At 42.0% G+C, this 22467-nt stretch overlaps 2 protein-coding genes across 2 annotated transcripts; both read right to left on the bottom strand.

Annotated features, from left to right (window-relative positions):
- Positions 1-371: 371 nt before the first annotated feature.
- copa (COPI coat complex subunit alpha) lies at positions 372-12444 on the bottom strand. Its single transcript, XM_079284930.1, has 30 exons — positions 12249-12444; positions 11783-11896; positions 11625-11698; positions 11363-11443; positions 11200-11276; positions 10848-10957; positions 9044-9153; positions 8510-8609; positions 8005-8223; positions 7629-7779; positions 7440-7506; positions 7260-7335; positions 7032-7114; positions 6533-6758; positions 6013-6151; positions 5309-5471; positions 4970-5116; positions 4559-4748; positions 4366-4461; positions 4038-4126; positions 3754-3877; positions 3552-3641; positions 3335-3435; positions 2941-3081; positions 2670-2810; positions 2310-2492; positions 2046-2156; positions 1791-1952; positions 1154-1348; positions 372-757 (listed from the first exon to the last, which is right to left on the bottom strand). The coding sequence occupies exons 1-30, from the start codon at positions 12286-12288 to the stop codon at positions 698-700; spliced, it is 3660 nt and encodes a 1219-aa protein (XP_079141056.1). The 5' UTR covers positions 12289-12444; the 3' UTR covers positions 372-697.
- Positions 12445-13443: 999 nt separating this feature from the next.
- On the bottom strand, positions 13444-18872 carry pex19 (peroxisomal biogenesis factor 19). The gene is made up of 8 exons (XM_079284692.1): positions 18753-18872; positions 16994-17082; positions 16399-16561; positions 16216-16301; positions 15969-16142; positions 15713-15883; positions 15345-15389; positions 13444-14977 (listed from the first exon to the last, which is right to left on the bottom strand). The coding sequence occupies exons 1-8, from the start codon at positions 18814-18816 to the stop codon at positions 14891-14893; spliced, it is 879 nt and encodes a 292-aa protein (XP_079140818.1). The 5' UTR covers positions 18817-18872; the 3' UTR covers positions 13444-14890.
- Positions 18873-22467: the final 3595 nt, after the last annotated feature.

The raw sequence follows: 22467 nt of genomic DNA on the forward strand, positions 1-22467 counted from the left end.
GCTACCCTGAAAGGAGACGGACTCATTCAAAATGGCAGCTCTGGATCTCTGCAACTGGAGTAATTAAGTTTGTTTGTATATATATATATATATATATATATATATATATATATATATATATAAATAAAATAATCATACGTACATTTAAAAACTACTTTCTCTCTTTCCAACACCTAGCCTCCTTGTTTAAATGTAAAGGCCCAACATAATGCAAACTACAGTGATTCAACTCTGCACCCCCTTCATGACTCAGCTCTGTGGTGAACTTTGAATACTCTACCTTTTTATACATGCAATAAAACCCATCATCTCCAAGGAGCATTGGCCACATACCACATCAAAAACACACCACAAACTCATTTCCGTTCATAAACAGGCTTTTTTTTTATTTTTCATTTTGCCCAGATACACAGAGCAGTGCTGCTCACTGAATTATTGATCTCATACAAGTCAGGAAAGAGACAACAGTTAAGTTTACAGCCGTAATAAAGCCACAGCACAGAGATGACGCAGCAGGGAAATAGCTTTTTGAAGGACAGGTGGTGCATATGAATAAGACAGTTAAAAGGATCCCAGAAGTTTAACATCACTGTGAGCTAACCTATATATCTCTGCTTTTATTTCACGTGTTAATAATATTTCTCCAGAGTAAGTGTGGATGTATTTGTCTTTATCTTGTCCTCGTCTTGTCCACCTCTTAACGGAACTGAAGTGGACTCACACGCAGACCGATCACATCCTTACCGATCTCTGTCACCTAGAAAATAAAGTGAAATTAAAGATTACAGAGGGCAAATAATGAAAAAGATAATCACTCACTAATCTCCGTTTCTGAATGAAACAAGAGAACACTTACTACCTATTACACTTGTTTTCTTAACTTAACTCCAATATGCAGAGAAACTTCTGTCAATACTACCAACATATCTAAAGAAAACAAGATCTATAAATATGTATGATGATTTGTATGAGCTAGTATTCTACATGTATATTTAAGTTCATTAACTCAGCAACAGCCGCCACTGTTGAAATTGTTCTCTCCACACTTTTGAGACTCGGACGGTCTCGAAAGTGTGCTTTTATAAAACAGAATATCAACGCGATCTATTATTTTGACTGGAGTTGCGTATGGCTGTCCCGAGTCCCGACCCACCTGTGTGACCCTGCAGATCTGGCCCTTGTACGTAGGGCAGTAGCAGGCTCCGGACAGAGGGCACTTCTCAACAGGACGTCCGCGGTACAGAGGGACGAAAGAGGCGGCGCACAGGTCGAATGGATTGTGGGGGTCGTAGTTCAACTGGTGGGCGTCCATCAGGGTCTTCTCACAGGCTGCCAAAATCTTGCGGGTCTGGTGGGAAGACATTTAACATGATGGTAAGACATGAGGAAAACAGTACAGTACTTTTAAAAGACTGCTGCAGATATGAGTTCTGAAAAGTGGCTGAATGAGACTACAAAACATCATCACGCCTTCACAGCCTCGTTGTGTAGATTGTTTATTGTATAACTTTAGCTTTTTTTATTCTGCCGATTGCAATCACGATTTAAAAAAAAACCCCTAAAAGTGGTGTTAAGATGTGGTGAAGATTATCTTGCAGAAAAAAATCTTTAAATACCATAAACGTGTTTGCTACACAGCTTATTTGCTGCAATAATGAAAAATCCCATTGGCTTTTTGTCGAGGGAACCAGTGTGAACTTTTGGGTTTGCCTAAAAAAATACATCATCTGTGCAGCTTCCTACTCAAAACTGAAAACACTAAATGAAGCTGTGGATGTCGCACAACCGACCTGCTGTGCAACATCCGGCTTCGGCCCCAGCTCGAGCAGGCGACGAGCAAAACTGGCGGCGGTCTTGAAGTTGCGCAGCTTGAAGAAGAGGTTCAGCGCTGTGCGCAACACCAGCACCATGTGGACCGGCTGGAGATTACAGTGGGTGAAATAAGCAGCCATCTGTAGGGGAAATACAGACGCACACGTCAGATGGTCCGTCTACAACGACAGCTTTTTCAATTAAGGTGACGTCAGAAAGCTGAAGATGTTTACCTCACACAGCCTCTTCTGCTGATCCAATGTGTCTTTAGGCAGCTTCTTCCTCTCCGTCTCCATTGTCAGACCCACGATGTACTCTCTGCAAATTGTGATCAGCTGCTGAGCCTGAAACACACACAGATCCAAGTCACACATTTATATATTCAGGTATATAAGCAGCATGCAGCCCCACATGGGTTTAAAAAAACTAATTTGGCATAATTTGTGCTGCATTTGGAGTTTTAATTGATTGCAATTCACAGCCGCTTTGGTGCTCACCTCTGCAATCTCCTGCTTGTTATCCACCACCAGCAGAGGAACAGACAGCAGGATGACTCTGAAGCGCTCGACAGCTTCCTCAAAACGCCCGGATGTAGTCAGCTGGTAGCACTGCTGCAGGCGGGCGATGAGGTCGGAGAGGCGCAGGCCCACAGCAGGCAGTCCTTGCTTTGCCCCACAGTCCTAAAAAATAACAATATTTGTATATTTGCATATTTACTGTCACTAAAAAGTCTTTGATTAGAAACAGGAACGCAGGTACATTTTAAGTCATCATTTCATCCGTCTCCACTGACGCACATTGATGAGCATATTGAGATTCTTATGAAGATGTGACAAAAAACAAACAAACAGCTGTACCTTCCAGTTTCTCTGGGGTTGGCTACGCAGGCAGGGCAGGGAGGGCAGCCCCAGGCAACAGGTGCGGCCTCTGGACAGTGTCTGCATGAACAGCGACTTGTAGGTCTCGAAGCTCACAACTCCTACCTGGTCGTGGAGCAACTGTGGTGCACGCGGAGAACAATAAATGTCAGTATAAAGCGTGATCCCTTCTGTGCTTGGCAAAATAAAATAAAAAACCACACTTAAAAACAACAAACAATAGGAAATCAATATAAATTGTTGTACTTACTCTCATAGCAGTTTCGAACGAGCCAGCCAGGATGTGGTCCACTGGCAGCTGGGAGTTGTTGCACCACATCTGTGTGGGACTCATTCCCTTGGTCGGTGGGACGAAGAAGCCGTCTTCTGCTCCTCCACCAGCCGCGATGTCCTGAAAGATTAGAGAAAGACATTGAAATTAAACATTTCAACATATAGCAGAACAGAAAATAAAACTTGTTCGTACACCGTTTAGCTGAGGCCTGGGTCATTTCTTTGGGGGTGAGACGTATAGAAGCGGTAACGCTGACAAAATATTGGCTTGCCCCCTCAAAAAGCACTTAGCAGACCTGACGTGAAAACTATCAACACTGTTCTTGTGTTCATTGTTAACTCTGTTTTATTAGTGGAGGGATTTCTCTCACCAGCTCTGGAGGAAGGTCCAGGTCTTCCTCCACCTCCCAGCCTCCCCCCTCCTCTTTCCCACCTTCTTCCCCTGAGCCTTCCTGAGCATCCATGAAACCATCTGAGAGACAGAGAAATATTCATTTGTACAAAAAGGTGCAGAATTAATCATGTGGTCCAATCCGCTCACTGTAAGGTCAGGTTTAAAAAACGGTCTTTAAGTTGCACTGGATTTACCTTCATCCAGCTGAAGCTCTGCATCGTCTCCCCAGCCCTCTCCTCCTGCGGCTTCCATGTCCACGTCGGCAGCCATCTGACCGGCCTTCCCTACAACAGAAAAACACGGTTCTTACTCTGGCAAAAGCAGCTGCCACAACGTATACAAGTATTTATTCATTCTGACTTTCAACAATTGGACTTTTGCAGATTTATGACTCACCCTTCGCCGCAATGGCTCCCTCAAAGAAGCCCTTTGACACAGTGAGCAGAGGCCAGTTGGTGTCCAGAGGGTTGATGGGTGGAGAAGGCTGCAGCAGCTGTGCATCGGGATCAACCTCCGGCACCTACAAGACAAAAGACCCACCATTGTTTGATTGAGATTTTGTGTTCGTGCTACACAGACAAAAAAAAACAACTATTGAGAGTACGGCTTCTGCTTCAGACTACTAGTTATGGATGTCCTTGTGTGTATAAAAGCTCCACAGAATGTTTTCTAAAACACACCGTCTCCTTTTCTGGGTCAAAGGTCTCCTTCAGCGCCTCGGCCTCTTCATCCAGCCCATGAGTGGCAGCAGTCAGGTAAGCCAGAGACTCTGGACACAAACATACAAACAGTTACACATGTTGGCTTCTTGTTCCATTGTCAACAATGTAAAAAAACAACACTGATTTGGTAAGCACATGTATGGTAAAGTGGAAATTAAGATAATTAGGTAGGTGTTTGATTGCTTTTCAAATTAAATACATAACCAAAAAATATTAAGCCTAAAATTCTACAGTAAATGAACAGAGAAAATATGATTGAATATGTGATGAAGACACTTAAACTCACTCTGTCCACAGTTCTTGAGGATGCGGACCCTCTCACTGACATCTCCCAGGTAGAGAGCTGCCTGGTAGTGACCACTCATGTCCTTCCTGATCTCAGCTACAAACAGAGAGTTTTGGATATAAGTTCACTGACAACAACAAGACACACAAACCACCACATCCTTGTTCATTAAAAAGGAGTCTGCATCGCTTACCGATCTTCATCATCTTGCGCAGCTTGGCCAGGTTACCGGTGATGAGGTAGAGGAAGGTGAGCTTGTCAAAGTTCTTGGTCCTCTGGTAGCACATTTCCACGACCTGGTGGTGACCCTGCAGCAGTGCTGCTTCACCCAGACGCTCCCAGCAGCTGCGCTCATCCAAAGCCTTGGCTGCCTCCAGAGCAACCTGAAGAATGGATAAACAGATTGGTTTAAACCAAAGTGTGCTTGAACCCGAGTCTCATGCAGAAAAGATCCAAACAGCAGAGGGAGAATTCAAACTAGAGCTTGATCGGCTGAAATTGTTATTAAGCTGAAAACATGAAAATAAAACAGACATATTAAAAAAAAAGAAGAAAGAAATAGAAACAGCGTCCTAATCATACAGTTAGTCCAGCAGCAGCTCACCTCGATGTTTCCACACTCCAGAGCCAGACTAAAGCGAGTCTTCTCATCTTTCACAAAGTGCAGCGCCACCTCAGGGTAGCCCTTCTTCTGCAGGTAGGCGATGATGGACTGGCCCACCAGCTTGGCATTACGCACCATGTGGAGGACCTGGAGGGACAACAATAAGAGGAATTATGTCTTAAACCACAATTTGGGAATCAAATGATTGTGAGAACAAGGTTTATGAGGTAAAAATGGAGACTTGCGATGCAGCGTCATTACAATACTGTCCTACATTGTTGCACATTAAGTACAATATTGCGAGGAAGCCGGTGCAGTAGACCTCAACAATTGATTCACCTCGTCATATTTACGGTTGACCAGGGCCAGCTTGAAGCGGTACTCTGTGGGGTCGATGGTGAGGACGCGCGGCCTGCACTCCCTGTCCAGACAGTAAACACTGTTTCCTCTCACGCGGGTCACGTAGATGGGCAGGTCCAGGGTCCTGATGATGCCGTGATCACTACAGGGAAACACAAGGAAAGCCACATGTTAGAGGTTTTCACCAGTTGATGTGTGTGGCATTCTGCTCTTCTAACTGTAAAAACCTTTACATCTAATGTTACAGGTTTCCTTGTTTGAGGAAGACACAGCAAACTTTATTTTTTGTCTCTGAAAGAAAGAACATTTGTTCAAAATAATGCACACTGATTAAGAAGACTGTTATACAGTTATTTAACAAGACGTCTATGCATTTACATATCCAGTGCTGCTGGTTGCTTTGCACTATAAAAACAGCTTTCATCTTTGAAATCGGGTCAGTGAAGACACTGAACGGAAATTGTGTGCCCACCAGCAGTCTGGTACATTTAGCGTCATTCGTCTACACTTCCAGTAATTACTCCGTCATCTGATCTAGATCTTACACTGTTTTGAATATCTAGTTTGCTTATAAGAGTTAAACTAAAGTCCCGAGTGTTAGGATGTGCCTGTATAAAGTGGAGGCAGTTTACCTGCCTGATAACAGACTTCTATCAACTACTGTTGTACTAAGCAGCACATACCCGGAGGTGAGGGCGTATTTGATGTGGTTGGAGGTGGTGTAGATGAAGACTCCACTCTCGTCCCAGGCTCCACTCTTCACTCTGATGTTCTCGTGAATGTTGCAAAGACTCTCCAGCTTGCGGTTGCAGATCATGATGGCTGAGAGACGACAAAGAGGGCGAAGAAGATTGAGACCGACTTTGCTTCGTTTAACAATTGCTACAGCTCAACGTCAAGTTTGAACCAATGACTCGTCAAATTAATTCAACCGTACTAAAGCCTTTCATAAAATGGTTGACGGTGCTTTTACCAACACAGCATCCTCTTCTTTGAGTGAGGTACTTGGACTTTAAAGCACAATTTGATGCAAAAAATGAAATTTGTGGAGAAGCTTTCTTGCACCTGGACTTGTGCAAATATGTCTGTTTTGCTGTGTTGTGGTAATAGCGCACAATTATCCACAAACATACATAGCTATCGGACAGAATACGATAAAGACATTGCGACTCTGTGATCAGTGTCCTCGTCTCATCTACGCACCGTGTTTAGCCAGCAGAGCCACGTGGCTGGTGTCAGCGCTCCACACCACGTACTTGACCTTGGCGATCTTCACCGTGGCCAGAGAGCGTTTCTGCTGCACGTCGAACAGCGTGACGGCGTCGGCGTCGCGCAGCAGCAGCGAGCCCGTCCCGGCGTAGAAGATCTCCTCGCAGCTCGGCACCTGAACTTTCTTCACAATTTCATTCTTCAGGTTCTTGATCAGCAGCTGTAAAAAGGAGAGGCAAGATGAGCTGAGACAAAGTCACATAAACTCATAAAAAAGATATTTCCAAAAAAATGTTTTACAAATGAGACGTCAACTGTTTAAATTTTTTTTAAACTGATGAAGAAGTCAACGGTCAAGTTCTATGTTCTCGTCTCTGCCTTTCATCAATCATTTATTAAGAATTCCACACTTTTCAAGATGAAGTCCATGTCAAGTCATTATTATATTCTTTTACAAATCATTTCCATACTTTAGACCTGCGAATGGACTTACAGAGTGCATACGGTCCAGGACGGCAAACCTGTTCCTGGCGACCCAGACTGCAGTCAGACCAGATGACCTCTTCCCCTCCGGGGCTGAGAAAAAGAAGAACAGTGCGTTTAAAAAAGGGATCCAGTTTGTTGGCATCACATTCAACACTTTAAGAGTACAAAAAACAACTGCAATAGTGAAAGCAAAGCGTGAGGAAAACAGTTGAACTTTAGTGAGTCGTTTCTGTACCATCAGGGTTCTGAGAGTCGCTTTCTTTGGGAATGGAGTACAGGTCGTAGGTGCTGTTCTCCAGGTTGGTCGCCCTCTGCAGGAAGTAAAGAGCATTGTAGAAAACATACGGAACACATTAACTGTAGAGACCAGTGAGGGATTAACATTTGTAGATGGTTTTAATGGAAAGATTCTTACAGTGCAGAGCAGGACAGCGTTCTCAGCTGGGTTGTAAGACATGCTGAACACCGGGAACTTAGACCCACTAGGACGAGAAAACATATAAAACAGCATGTTACACTCACTCGTATCCAAATACGTCAACAAAATTCTGTAATCACTCAGAATGAGGGTGGGCTGGATGCAGATCCACTAGAGAGGACCGACCTGCGTAGCTGCATGACAGCAGTGTCCTTGCTGCTGTTGAAGTCCAGCTGGCGGAGGAAGCGGTCCTTGACGTAGTACAGCATGTTGCCGTGCACGGCGTATGCCGGACGCTCTCGCTCCAGCTTGAACACAATCATGCCGCTGTCGTGACCTGAAGCACACACAGACCGTCTTTCAGTGTAAGAGGCACATATACAAAGTTACACACCAAGTGTTTGAATGTCCAAGTCTCTGAAACGTGAATAAAGTACAGAAAATGTACTTTGATGTGAAGCAGAATCCAAAACGTGGGATGTGAATGACATCTTCATTCACATGACAGTCTATTTTGACTTAGTTTAAATGTGTACAGATGCGGACCAGTGTCACCACCTACCAGCAGCGAACAGGTTGAGGTTCGGGTGAGCCCCCAGCACCCAGAAGCGATCGTGGTCCCGGCGGAAGGTCTGCACTCCGGTCCTCTTGGACATATCCCACACCCGGATGCTCTTGTCCTCGGAGTTGGACAGGATGAGCTCCTGGCGCGGGTGGAAGACGGCACAGGACACGTTGTTGTAGTGACCGCGGCACGTATCCAGCTCCCACGCCTTGGATTCTACACCGTGACAGGAACAGACCACAGAAAAGGGGGGGAGAAAAGAAAATTAACCAGCAGTAATTCAATTAAAGATGCTATAAAGTACCAAACAAAGCACTTATTGATGCTATGTTATGTTATTGTTATTGCTGTGTCATCCTGGGTGAAAAGCATACTTTTCATTAAAATCTACTTTGATTATTGGCACAAGCTTTTATATTCTAATGAGAGACACACCAACTAAACAAATAAATAAAATGTCAGAGCTTCCGTTATAAGACTGTGGATGAACTGCGTCACATACCGTTCATTCTCCAGATCTTGACCTGCCTGTCGTCGGCTCCAGACACAATGAGGGGCATGGTGGGGTGGAAGGCAGCCCAGTTGACCCCCCGGTCGTGACCCTGCACACAGATACACAAAGTCAAGTCCCACAAATCTAAACGAAGATCCAACAGCTGGTCCAGCACTCTGGCCGAGAACCGGAGGAATTCTCTACAACTGTCCTCTCTGGGAAAACACCATCAGAGGTGGAGGAGTCCGAAGATGAGAGTGACTGTGCCTGGTTGTGTCTCAATTTTTCATTACTTTCAAATGACAACACGCTACAGTTAATAATGTTTACAATATCATTACAATGCCAAGTTTCTTTCTCTTTGGCTTTCAGTAAAAAGGAAACATTTACCACTGAGGGACACAAATTACTTTTTAAAAAAGGCGTTTCCAGTGAGCACGACAACTTCACTCAGGTGAACGTAAACTGTTGCTCACCTGTCATAGTCAAAGTTTGATTTATACAACTTCAGACCGAATCATACACGTGAAACTCACTGCTCACCTCAAGGACGTGCTTGACAACAGCATCAGAGGCACCGAACAAGTCAACACCAGAGATGCCGCGCACATCATTCTCCACTGCTCCTGGAGACAGGTTCTTCTTCCTCAGACCTGGAACCAACATTCAGGGCATCGCGTGCAAGGAAGGAGCCATATTCATGTTACACAAGGCACAACCAAAATACAGAGGAGGAAAAAAACAAGGGACAAATTATTAAAATCATGAAATATTTAGCAATATAACAGAGGAGAGGCAACAGAGCTGAATTATAAGGAGGGAGAACTGTTGGACTATTGCACACACACACGGTCTAAATACACAAACACAACCTTTGCTCTCTCAGTCCCTGTCATCTCGAGTCTGGAAACAATCATGGTTGTAATAGTAAGGTTGATTGGATTAATGAATCACACACGCATAGAGAAGAAAACCACAAGTACATGATTGATTTGATATGAAAGATACCAATTAGCTCCCAGACTCAAACATAATCAGGAAAAAAAATGATTGAGAAAACAGCTTGCATTCATGATTCCTGCCGATTAAAGCGATGTGGTGAACAGACAGTTCAACAGCTACAGAGAGATGAACCCGGGGGGGGGGGGGGGTAAGGCGGTGGCACTAGGAACCCATGTGCAGGTGTGGATGTTTCCAGGGAGAGCATGGGAGGAGGTCACAGGGAGTATGTAGACTTGGCTGATGTGGATGGGGGGGGGGGGGGGGGGGGGTTGGTGGTGCTTGGCGTTGTAAAAGACGTGCTCTGATGGGGCGTTGGATGTCAGGAATATGAGGAGCTTTTTGGTAATTTGTTTTAGAGGCTCATGCATGTTTCTGCACTGTAACATGCAGAGTTAATAGAATGTCACAGTTATGGGTTAGGAATTAAGTTGGTAACAATATGGTGACTTTTAGTACAAGAACTATAAACGCTGTTGTACATTTCATGTTATATTTTGAGTAGTAGAGCTAGCAGTGCAAATGTCATGCCAGAGGGATAAAAACATGTCAAAATCAATACTGAGAAAGTTTTAGTTTATGAAATAAATGCTTTTAAACTAGTTAGTAGCTATGGACGGGGTTTTTTTCCAATGCAAAAATGGTACAATCAAAGTATCGGAAGCAGTCCTTCCTATAAATAAAGTATGCAAAGTAAGCCTTCCTTTCGTGTTATATGGATGCCGTGCATGAAACATGGTGAGTCAAGCGTGCAATTTCTTCACCCCGCTATGATATAGGAGCTCATAGAAGCTGAATGTATGAACACAACCATGCTCTTTACTACAAAATGTGAAAGCAAATGTATCCCGAGGACAGAAGACAGTAACAGGTCACATCATATGCATGTTCACAGGTAAGAAAGTGATAGTAGATGCATGTCAATTCATGGTTTAGTTAGAGAGAAGAGAAGGAAGCAAGAAATACAATCAACAAGCATAGATTTTAAGAGCATGCAGAGGCACAGAAACACCTCCCGTTTCTTATTTTGGTCTTTTTCATCTGACCTGTAAACTCTTTCTTCATTCAGAACCCCTTACAGTGCAGTGTTTCATTTAGAAATAGCACACTATCAATTGGTTCTGACAAAACATCCATTTCCCTGTCTGACTTTCCTGAAAAGGAGAGGTGTTTCTGCAAACAGCCCATAGAGATTTGTCCTCTACAAGTATGAGAGGAAGAAGAGGTGGTCCAGGACTTTAATTCATCCGGTTCCTGCTTCTTCCTCTTCCTTCATACCACTCTACCCTCCCACCCCTTCCTCAACCCAGCCCGCTGTCCTCTGGTCAGCCATCCCCCAGGCGCTCACCGGAAATATCCCACACTCGCACGGTCTGGTCCAGACTGGCCGACACCACCAGGTCCTCAGCTGGGTGGAACTGGGCGCACATCACATAGTGATTGTGGCCGGTCAGCACACTGTGGATGGAGGAAAAAGGGACAGATTCAGAATTAGAACACAGGTATCTTACCATTTTCAGTGTAAAAACTAATAGTTATAATACTTTTTTTGTTAAACAGTGGTTGGGTGGGTTGCAAGATATGATTTGTGCAAGATATGAAATCAAAACAAAGGCCCTATGTTTGTATTATTTTATATAACGAAACAATAACTCTTAAAATTGGGTTTCTCTGTTGGAAAAAACTTCAACGTGTCTTACCAGACGCAGGTCCTTGACTGCCAGTTCCAGATGCGAATAGTCTGGTCATCTGAGGCGCTCAGAATCCAGGGGTAGTCCTAGAGTAATGGAAATGGTTGTATTAATTAAATCAGTGATGAACTAGAAAGGAAGAAGATGTATTTAAAGTGTCAGCACAACTCACATGGTGGAAGAAGGTAGTTCTGATGTAGTCAAGGTGTCCAAGCAGAGTGAAGAGGCAGCGTCTCAGTTTGTAGTTCCACACCTGAATAAAATAGGAATATTTACTAAACATGTACACATATAACATATTGATGTAATCGAATAATGATAGAAAATATGAATATGACAGAACCTTTGCTTTTAAGACATAGGCATCACAGTGAGTAACCCAAGAAAGCATGAATACAAACACATTTGTGGTACAAAACAATAAGCAGTCTCACCTTGATTTTGTAATCATCTCCTCCAGACACAAACAGAGGCTGCTGTTTGTGGAAATCAATTCCTCTGACAGGACCTGTGGCCAAAAAAACATCGATTACATCAAATATATATTTAATAATCTGATAATATTACTACATCGGCCACACCACTGCCTTACCATCATGCTCGTCAAACTTGTCAATCAGGGTGCACATCCGGTAGTCCCACAGCTGGATGACTCCGTTGTGCAAACTTGCAAGAACCCATGGCCTCTTGGGATGGAAGCTCAGGCCTGAAATGTAGAACAGCTGATCAACTGTCTCATAATATAAATTAAATGAAAAAAACATTGGAATTCAGCCGATGGGAGGCTAGTTTACTTTGTATTATATATACACATTTATATTAGCAAGAAACCCATATCAAGTTTAGCTAAATAGTGCAAGTTAGCTAACGTTAGTTCGTTAAGCTAGCTGACGTTAGATGGCTAAATAATTCAATAACACTACATTTACATAAATCATTTAAAGTTGTGATACAAACATTAATTAATTTATAGACATAACGTACATTACAAATGATAAATAGTTGAGCCGGATAACGTCAACTAGCTAACGTTAGCTCTTAAGCTAACAAACTCTTACCTTTGACACGAGCCGACTTTGTTTCGAATTTTGTTAACATCGTCACTTGATATTTACACAAGTCACGATGTTAAGGCTGTGGTAAAATGTAACTCCCCACGAAAAATAACAACTCAAATACTCCAGACAGCTGAACTCAGGTGGCCTGTTCGCCTTCGCCCATTTAGCCGTTTCTCCTTTTTCCTGGACACGTAGCCCGTTTTGTCTTCCGGTTTTGGAACAATAAAGTTGTGCAGGGAAGATTTCACGCAGAAAGCTCCACGGCGGCGGAAGATAGAACTGTAACACATAGAACTGAACTGACAGGAGCCCTGCTTACTCGATCATTACAGCTAACCTAAATGGTTTATTTATCCAGTCTGTCTGGACAAGACATCAGCAATACAAGGTAAATGTATCCAGCTGTTCTGGAGCTTTCAGCCATATCATACGATCTTCATCAGCACATGGACTTTATAATGGAATTGCAGATGTTTACAGTTGCATTTCTTCAGAGCACTTTTATGATTTTCCGTCCATGTTGTGTTGGTTCTGTAGCTTTCAATCATGTCTTTAAGAGATCTATAAATTCTCAGAAAAAAATAGAAAACTCAACTGAAAGCTCCAAAAACAAAAACGTATACCGTGAGTCAAGATTTGCTAAGTGCTTAAATATTTAGATCCTCTACTTAAAAATGTATGTTAGTATAATCAGCAAAGTCGTCTTTCAACCAATAACAATAAATACACACATGCAAACCATGTGACCGTACATACATTTTATTGCTACCTTCTACACTTGCGTATACATACTGTATGTATACAGATATATCTTGTTTGTTTTTTTCTGCCAATGCACTTATTTTGAACATACATTTACTTTATTGTACTTCAGCCACATGCAGTTTTTATGGTGTTGTACTGATGCTTGTTTTCTTTGATGTATTGCCATTTCAACTGCAATTCTGACAGTTCAAACGACAAATAAACTTGAAACTTAAATGACAATTGCATCATTTAATCTATAGCACATTATATAAAATCAGTTTTTGAATGCAAAATCTGCAATGCAACTAGTTGTCTAATAAATACATATAATAGCAAAGTATAACTATCACACAACTGCACAATACCTGAACATAAATGTTTTTATATTCACTTGCTGCTGCTGCTACTGTGTAAAATAAATTTTGACAAATACACATCAAAATAATTTGCATTATACCATTATTTTATTTCATATATTTACAAAACAGTCAAATAACAGGATGCTTCTTTTTTTTAACGGTGCTGTGGACATGTTTGCGTCGGCCCTGAGAGTTGAATAGATTGCACCCCCCACATGGACCTCCACAGCAGCCTGTTTAGTGTAAATCTGTTATCTTTTCACCGCATGGCTGACTGAATCCTTTCACAGTACCCCTTTATTACATAGTTATTGATGAGCTGACGGTCGTGTGACTTCTCGTCCCCTCTCTATGGTCACAGAGGTTTGTCCACTGGGGAAAAGTGGCCTGCTGGAGTACACAAACCCACCACGCACAGCCAACGAGTCATCAGGCTGTTGATGTTCCACCCAACAGTGCATCTGTATGAACGACGGATATGTTTCTCTCCTCATGTGACACAACTCTGGAAAGAACACAATGTGCTTTCAATGGAGGGTGCAGGACAAAAGCACACGGTGGTAAACACTCCTGAATATCCCTGGAGAGTTTCTCTTTCCTAGCAGGGACCCCATACCAGAGAAAACATCACTCTGCACATTAAAAACACCGGGGATCACAAGGGGAGCACTCTTCACAGTAACTCTACACTCACCACAGCAAAGGCATACAGGAGTCATCATCTCAATCATTTAAAATCAACACTTGGGAATGAGAGTTAACACTCAGGGGGGATGGGTCTTCTTAAATTAGTTGGCGCTGGGAACATCTCACGAGGTGTTTAAACCTCTCTAGTATTTTTAATCATTTAAATAATTAACAAATGTACACTACTCTTCTTTTCTCCAGTTTCCTTTCATGTTAATAAGTAATTAACTCGTTAAGTTACATCCTCTACAACCTGTACAGAAAAATAGGTGTGTTTTTAATGAAGCACCAAAGAATTATCACTTACTTGGTGTATGATATTGCAGAATTCACACCACTTTAAAACTACAATCTTAAGTGCTGAGCTGAATGATAGCAAAATCTAAAGGCCTAAAACAATAACTTAGTCATTCTGCAAAGGCACTGTTAATACCCGTGAGGTGGTTTGATCGATTTTACCATGAAACAGTTTTTGTAAAAACAACATAAAGAACGGCAGTGGTATTTTTCTTTTTTAAAGAAATGCTGTTAAAACTAAACCGTGAAGGAGCTGCGTCAAACGCTGACAAACTAATGCAGAGATGTTGAAATGTTCTCAGCTGTGCGTTCAGTGATTTTTAGACAGGAGAGAGTGTGTTTGGTGTGTGTGTGGTTCCCGTTGGTTTTCGTGCCTCCTCCTGTTGTTTCTGCTTCCACACACCTTCTACTTGAGGGAGAACGGTGTCGAGCGGTCCGGTCACTCTCCTGCCTGACCTTTGCTTTACACTCCATCACTCCCTTGCCTGTCGCTGACGCACACAGAGGGACCCATTGGCTCCGGTGCTTCTGATGGGTCGCACCGCTACCTGATCACATGATGGAGCACTGGTCGGCCGCTCCAGCCCCGGGGCCTCCGGGGAGATTGAGGGACTCCATGTCGAAGTTGAAGCCTGGAGGCTGGAGGGGCAGAAGACAGAGGGAGAATGCTGTCATGTCTAAGGCCTCTAATTTATACGTTTTGCATCAATATGATAAAGTACCTTTGCTTGTAAACTATTTCATTAAAGAGACATCAAGGATGGCAATATGAAAGTTATACACACATTCTAATTTAAAACGTTTTTCCTCACAATAAAATAGGCCCTCCTTGGCTGGCTGTTGCACAGAGGCAGTTGCTAGCACTAGCACTAGCACTAGCACTAGCACTAGCACTAGCACTAGCACTAGCACTAGCACTAGCACTAGCACTAGCACTAGCACTAGCACTAGCACTAGCAGCACATTTCCCTTTTCATCCGAGAGACAGAGAGCAGCTTAAACTCACCGCGTCACCTGCGAGCTCTTTGGGTGGCTGGCCCAGGTCTTGAAGCTGCAAGTAAAAGCATTATAATCTGTGATGCGTTTCATTCTTAACCAACCAAACTCTATTCACATTAAAGTAAACAATACAGCAGTTTTTAAGCTGCCAATGTAATGCGAGTTTCCACTTGCAGTAGTAGCTATTTCATGTATAGTATCATGTAAGCACATGTCTCAGTAATGGCTGAATGCTGATTCATCATCCAAATATTCAAGTACGAAACAAAAGACCTTTTAACAAACCTAGAAAAGAGATTGATTCCTTTATTTTTCTCAACTTCATTAACAATTAACATTTCAACAACGAAGAAGTCAAATGCAGAGCGTGTTTACCTTTTGCATCAGGTCCATGATGCTCTCGAACGTGCCGTCTTTATCTTCCGCCCCCTGCTCCTCGTTCTCAAAGCCCATACAGATCTCTCCCATGATTTTGGACTGCTGCTCATAGCGCTGGTAGTCCTCCGGGCTCAGGCTCGGCTTGTTGGCTTCCAGCCATTCCGGGTACTGTGCGGTGGAGGGACATTTATGAGTGAGTCTTAGGAATGGAACTACAGACTACATTGATATTGCCGGTGAAACAAACGCAGACCTTAGCAGTGATCTCTTTGAGAGATGGATAAAGCACTTCCTTAGAGAGGAGATTCTGCATGATGGATTGCATGATGGGGAGGATGTTTCCGTCATCACCGCCTCCTTCGCCTCCCTCTTCCAATCCCAGGCCTTCTAGAGCCTTGACAAGATCGTCTCCAGCTAGTCCTGAGGTCTGTCAGCGAACAACACCAACAGTCGGTAAACTCTTCCATGTTTGCATCACTCTTAAAATCTGATTTACCCACCTGCAGGTTATCTGCATTCTTGGCCAGGCCACGCAGGGTGTCTTTAAGACAGGAAGTGAATTCTTGCTGGGAGGCCGTGTCAGTGCCTACACAGAACACACACAACATTTAGGCTACAGGAACTAAACAGGAAGCAGAAGAACATAATCCAAAACCACAAGTAAGCAAATATGTAGACCTTACCAACTTTGCCTGCCGCCTCTGACAGTTTATTGAAGTGCTGCAGTAGTTCTGGCTCCTCGTGGGCCAGCTCAGTCATGGCCTTCTCCCACTCCTCCTTGGCTTGGGTCGCCATGTCCCCGTCAAAGAGAGTCTCAAAGAGCTTGCTGTCTTCAAGCAGGGGTGGCTACACAGGGAAACAAAAAGCATGTACACATTTCTGAGAGAGCCTGTGAGTGCTAAATTGTATCAAGCTGGATTTTTTAAATGTTTTTTTGTTCTTTTTCATACAAATTACATAGACAAAATATTTTTTCTTCCAATGTTGGCTCCTTGGCCACAGTTACTGCCCCCCAAAACAGTTGTTGCAACTGAGAAAGTCCTTTTTTGTAGGGTGGGGTCTGAACTTTGTAATCTTTACAGGTTGCACAACCAGCTGAATGTAACACTTGACAGCAGAAAATGGCAACAAGTTGTAAAACTAAGAAAACAGAGAAAAAGCAACTGGGTAAGTGGACTAATAACAGAGGCAAATAAATACTTCCATCTGTATCTTTCAGAGCTTAACAAGATGTGAATCCTAAAACAGACATTGTTACAAAAATAATCACCAACAGACCTTCTCTGCACCACTGGTGGCTGAGGAGGAAGCAGCTGCAGGTTCAGGGGCTGGAGGGGCCGGTGTTTTGTCAAAGTCATCCAGCGCACCTTAAAGAAAAAGAAAACGTTAGAACCATGTGGTCTTTTAGAGACTATTAAAGGAGTAGTTAAACAACACACGTTAGGATTCAGTATTTATCTACTTCCTTCACCAGTTTAAACTGGTACAGTTTGTGCAGTGAATTCCTAAATATTCAATCGAGTCCAGAAGCTTTTAATCTTGTATTTTCATGACAAGAACCAGTCACATAAAATGTCAAGCATGAAAAATCAATTCCAGCAACACTAGAGCGCAAGCCATTCATATTATTCATAAAAACGACACGATAGACAAATGAACAGTTACTGCAGATGTAAAAAAACAAACAAACGCGGCGACAGAACACCGGCCGGCGAACGAACACCGGGCTGAATCTGATTGGATAAAAGCTCCCCTTAAAACAAGCTGTGCTGGAAGCAGAGCAACAGAGGAAGACAGGAGCTGTGCAATGGGAAGACAAATTATAATACATGTAGTGTATTTATGAAAAATGATGAAATAGCTATAACTTTGTGATTCTGTTTAGGCCAGCAGAGAAGGCTTAGCTGGCCTGGTGAGGATTGTTGCAGCTCTGTTGTATTAGACAGTATTTATTTTAGCTGGATGTACCAAATAAACTTGTAATTGAACATTTGTCTTGTAAACTGAACCAGAAAGGGATTCAACGCGTGTATGAGTACACAAAAGCAAGTAAAGAGAGGCTGACGGCAGATACACTACCATCACAGCTCTACTGCCACTGTGGTTACAGTATCACACTGTAACTGTGTTTTACAATACGGTAGTGTTAATATGTTTTGGAAAATACATATTAACAGTGTGTTTAATAGTACTGTAAATTACTATGTACTAAATATAGCATACTACTTACTATACACTAATAACTCATATTTTTCACTGAAAACTTAAACACAGGTTTACTGTTATTAACATGAATGTTTTCTATAAAACGGTAATTAAATTAGTCATTAAAAAGGTATTATACATTTGAGTTTTTCCATTCTAGTTTTTGGATTGGGGGGGGGGGGGGGAGTTTTACTCACATAAATAAAATAGAATAAAATACATTATTTCTATTGTTTTACTAATCTTTTAGACTATTCTAGACCAGATGAATAACATGCATGAATTATTAAAAAAGGGTTAAGTTCCATTTGAAATAAAAACACAAGTGCAAACATATCAGCTACAGTGGAAAACAACAACCAAATAATCACAAGTAATTTACTATGTTAAGAGCTAACGTAATTACCGTAATTACACGTAAACAAACGCGTCTCAATTTAGAAGTTTACAAGCAAACCCCTTAAAAATTAAATAAATCAACCTGCAGCTATCTGAGCGCCTCTCTAACTGATCGATGTAGCTGACAGAGGAACACATTAAAGTATTTGTATTGTGCATTATTCTTCATCTAACGTCATGTGATAAAGGACACCTTGATGATAATGTACGACATTTGTTTTAAATATTCCGACACATTTTAAAGACCATACGAGTAAGTTATTCATGCTGCACAGAGGGAATGACCCAGCTAATGTCGGTCGATCCGGGTAACCCAGAGAGAGAGAGAGAGAGGGGGTCTGCGTCGAGTCTCAGCCGTTTGTAACGCCAGAAAAAACCGTCTTCACGTGAGTAAAGAAAGCGTCGCCTTAAAAGACTCAATGTCAACACTCACTGTCCAATAATTCGTCCAATTCTGCATCGTGTCCGGTGGACTGCTCCCCTGTTCCCGACGCCATGATGTTACCTTCTTCCAAAACACCCACCGAGCAGCGAGTCTCCGAAAATTGACGTTTCTGTTGAGGGACAAATGTCGCATAACTATTACGTCAAGCCTACAGGCCTGGCATTGAAATCCGGCGCCCTCTAGTGGCAGAGGTAAGCAATCACAGGCCAAAAAAACAAAAACACAGAGTGACAGAAGAAAAAGAAATACTCAAGCAGGTGCTAAAATGAATAGAGAATGAAGAAATTAAAACTGATGACTATGAGGTTATTGTAAGTTCAAGCCAGAGGGGCGAATTAGTATGTATTCTTTCCCTGGAAATTGAAAGAAATAACAGTATGGCCAATTTAAATATTAAAATGCTGTTGCAGTGTATACTTATTATTTTTGCTATTTTCCATTCTTTAAACGTCACCAGAATGCAGGAGAAAATTGTCTGAAAGTTTGTTTTGCACCTAATAATGACCGAATTGTTTAATAATTCCTGTTCATCACTTGCTATTTAAAGTACATTCTGATTAGCCATTAAAACATAAACATCCCATGGTGAATAATTCAAATCAAATCGAGGTCTTATAACCTACAGTAGCACCAATGTGTTGACAGTAAATAACTGCAACTTTAGAAATACCTCAAGTTAGTGTAAATGGCAATAACGTCTGTGCTATGCAAATTACAGTGCCTAACTGTAAAGATGTTTTGTGAAGGTTTAGTGGGCATTTTGTGGTATTTAAGTGTCAGGTGGGTCCATCCCACACATCTCTCAGCCTTCTGTCATTGGCTGCTGTTTGCGCTCCCTTGTTTGTTTTTCACATCGTTACAGCAGCCTGTTGTAAATCAGAGTCTGTTTTATCCTCTCACTCTGTTTGTTCTCCTGTGACAGGATATTTATGAGCCCATCTATCCTCCATCAAAGCCTGGACCAGTGATCACTGTGGACTTCCTGATTCTTCAGCTGCAGCAGACTCATGAGCATCTGTATCTTTAACTTGTTGTATTTATTACCAATAGAATAATGCCTTCATCTCAATAAAAGGACTCTAAATGTGTTTTGTGTGGCTGGTAAATGGTAGTTTTGTTTCCTGTCAGTAGATGGCGCTCTTGCGATGTGCAGCTCTCAGCCCTGAGGCCTCACTGTCTGTATTTATCTCATAAACAAAGACTCCTAAAGGCTCTTTTGTTGACAGAAAACAGTAAAAGAACATCCGACATATTAAATGCCATGTTAACATGTTCATTTATGATACTTCTTATCTTTAAAACTACAGATCAGCTGTTTGTTCGGCACATTTGTTCTGAGATTTTTCTGTTTATTTGTCACGTATACATTTTAATTCAGTTGTCTGAAGAACATTACATTTATTTCCTGTAATATTTATTCTTATTTTTGTACTTCAATATGAAGGGATGGAAAGAAGCTAAGTTTAATCAAGTTCTATACACAAATATAATTCTGAGGTACTTATACTTTAAGTATTCCATTTCATGCTGCTTCACTGCATCCTGGAGGCCAATATTGTACTTAAAAATCATTCAATTATTCATAATGAGTACTTGAGAACTTTTACTTTTCCCCTTTTACAGGTCTAAGTACTTCTTCCACCACTGTAAATGTGTCACAACAGTATATCATTTTAATTAGTTCACAAGCACTTCCCACTTTACGTTTGTGTCTCCATCCTGAGTAAATCTCGACTCAATGGCTGCTCTGTGATCTTGATCTGTAGCTGAAATAAACTCCCAGATTAGCATCCATGGAAATACCCAACAACTATCTTCTGCCTCAGCTACTGGATCTCCTGGTCGTGGGCTCAGAACTCTGAGAACAGGACAGACTGATTGTATCGAGTAACCCAATGCGGTAATTACAACTTCCCACGGTGAGTGAAATCAGAGCTCAACAGAAAAGTGGGACCCCGGGTAGCTGGGGCCGACCTGGCTCATTGTCGGGGCAGAAAGAGCCGAGGGGCCACGGAGAAGAGCCTGAACGAAAGGATCCGGAGCGCGCTCTCAAAGAACGCTGCAAGCTAATGACACAGTTTGTTTTTCCTCTCTTGTGATTGTTTGTCATCGTCATCATTCACAGTCCTGAGGCAGAAATCTTGAAAATAGCATTTATTTTTCTTGAAACAATATGAATTTTGCTTACAAAAAACAATCAAGATCTGCAAGTATAAACATATTGATGAAGATCAGTGCTTTTCATACCAGTATACCCATTTTCTTTTAACAGGGAAAGATCATTAATGCTGCTATATGTTAAGTTTTACCATCAAACACTCCATAAGATTCATATAATTTCCCTTCAAACTTAATCACAATCACGGCCGTAACCAGGATTTTAGAAATACTGAGGGGATGGGACTCATCACACTCAGTACATTTTGACCAGAAACCCAGAACAAGGTCTCTAAATTTGGATTTTTCATATTTTATTTAGTCAGTCATCAAATATACTTTCTGTAAATTTTATTTCCCAACATGAAGGCAAAAAGCAGAATGAAATCCATTCCTACCTCCATCCAAAAGATGAACGTGTTATTTATGGAGTATTTTATGGTCTGGAGTCAAATTCAAATATATTGAGTCTCAGAGCTTAATCACAGTTCAGCAGCCATAAATCCTTAAATGTGTCAAAGCTACCCCTGTTAACTGCTCATGTGCGGACTGCCAGGGGAACTAGAACACGTAAATAAAGTCACCAACAGGCTGCCAAAACATTTTTTGCCGAAAATTAAACAAAGAAAAAAAAAAATACAGAGGACACGACCGCAGTGAACAAAAGCTATGTTGTGTTATTTCTCTGTGTACAAAATGCAACATTCACTCATGTCATCTGTCAGTAAACTTCACAACGACGATGAATAAAGCTTTGACGGAAAATACATTAAAAAAAAAAAAAACTTCTGGAAAAAACATCTTATAGCTGCACCCACCATCTCTCTCTCCCTCCCGCTCTCTGTCTCACAAACCAATTAGCATTGGCGTGAGACGTCCGTCTGTTTTCCACATCTTAGATAACATCCTGCCGTACAAACCTGATCAGTGTTCGTCTTTTGTGTCTCCAGTGTCATCATGTCGTGTATCACCACTGCACAGAAATGCTCTGCAGAGATTCTGACCTTAAACCACCTGCATTTACATCCGACTGCCCTTATATTTTCCAGCACATATGCACACCGACGTGAAACAAGCCTTTCATCTTTGCTTGACAATGGCATTTATACATTTAGACTTCTCACCGAAGCTTTACATTCCACACTTCACAATGAATGAACCGTAAGCATTACAATGGGATTAGTCACTGCGCAGCACCTACATTTCTGGTTGTGACGGGCCCAGAACATCCTGCATGCAGTATAATATGTGTAACAAGTCAAACAGGAATGCATATGACAATTACACTTGGGTGAGGTCAAGGTCCTGTTCTTTGTTTAAGATGTGAAAACCACATGGAGTGCACATTAGCACATTAAATACAATACATGTCTTAGTTTTTTCCAGAGTTAAAAAAAAACAATTGGGCCTCCCTTTCAAACCGTCGCTGCGTTCCTCAGGTCCCGCAGGAAAAGCTCCGGATTAAATCACTTCCTCTTACATTGTGATACCGCGGTGGTCGGACCACTCTCTCTGTGACAATAGATAACTTTTACTGTAACACACA

This window comes from Melanostigma gelatinosum (genome assembly GCF_949748355.1).
Source record: "Melanostigma gelatinosum genome assembly, chromosome: 15".
Taxonomy (NCBI): Eukaryota; Metazoa; Chordata; class Actinopteri; order Perciformes; family Zoarcidae; genus Melanostigma; species Melanostigma gelatinosum.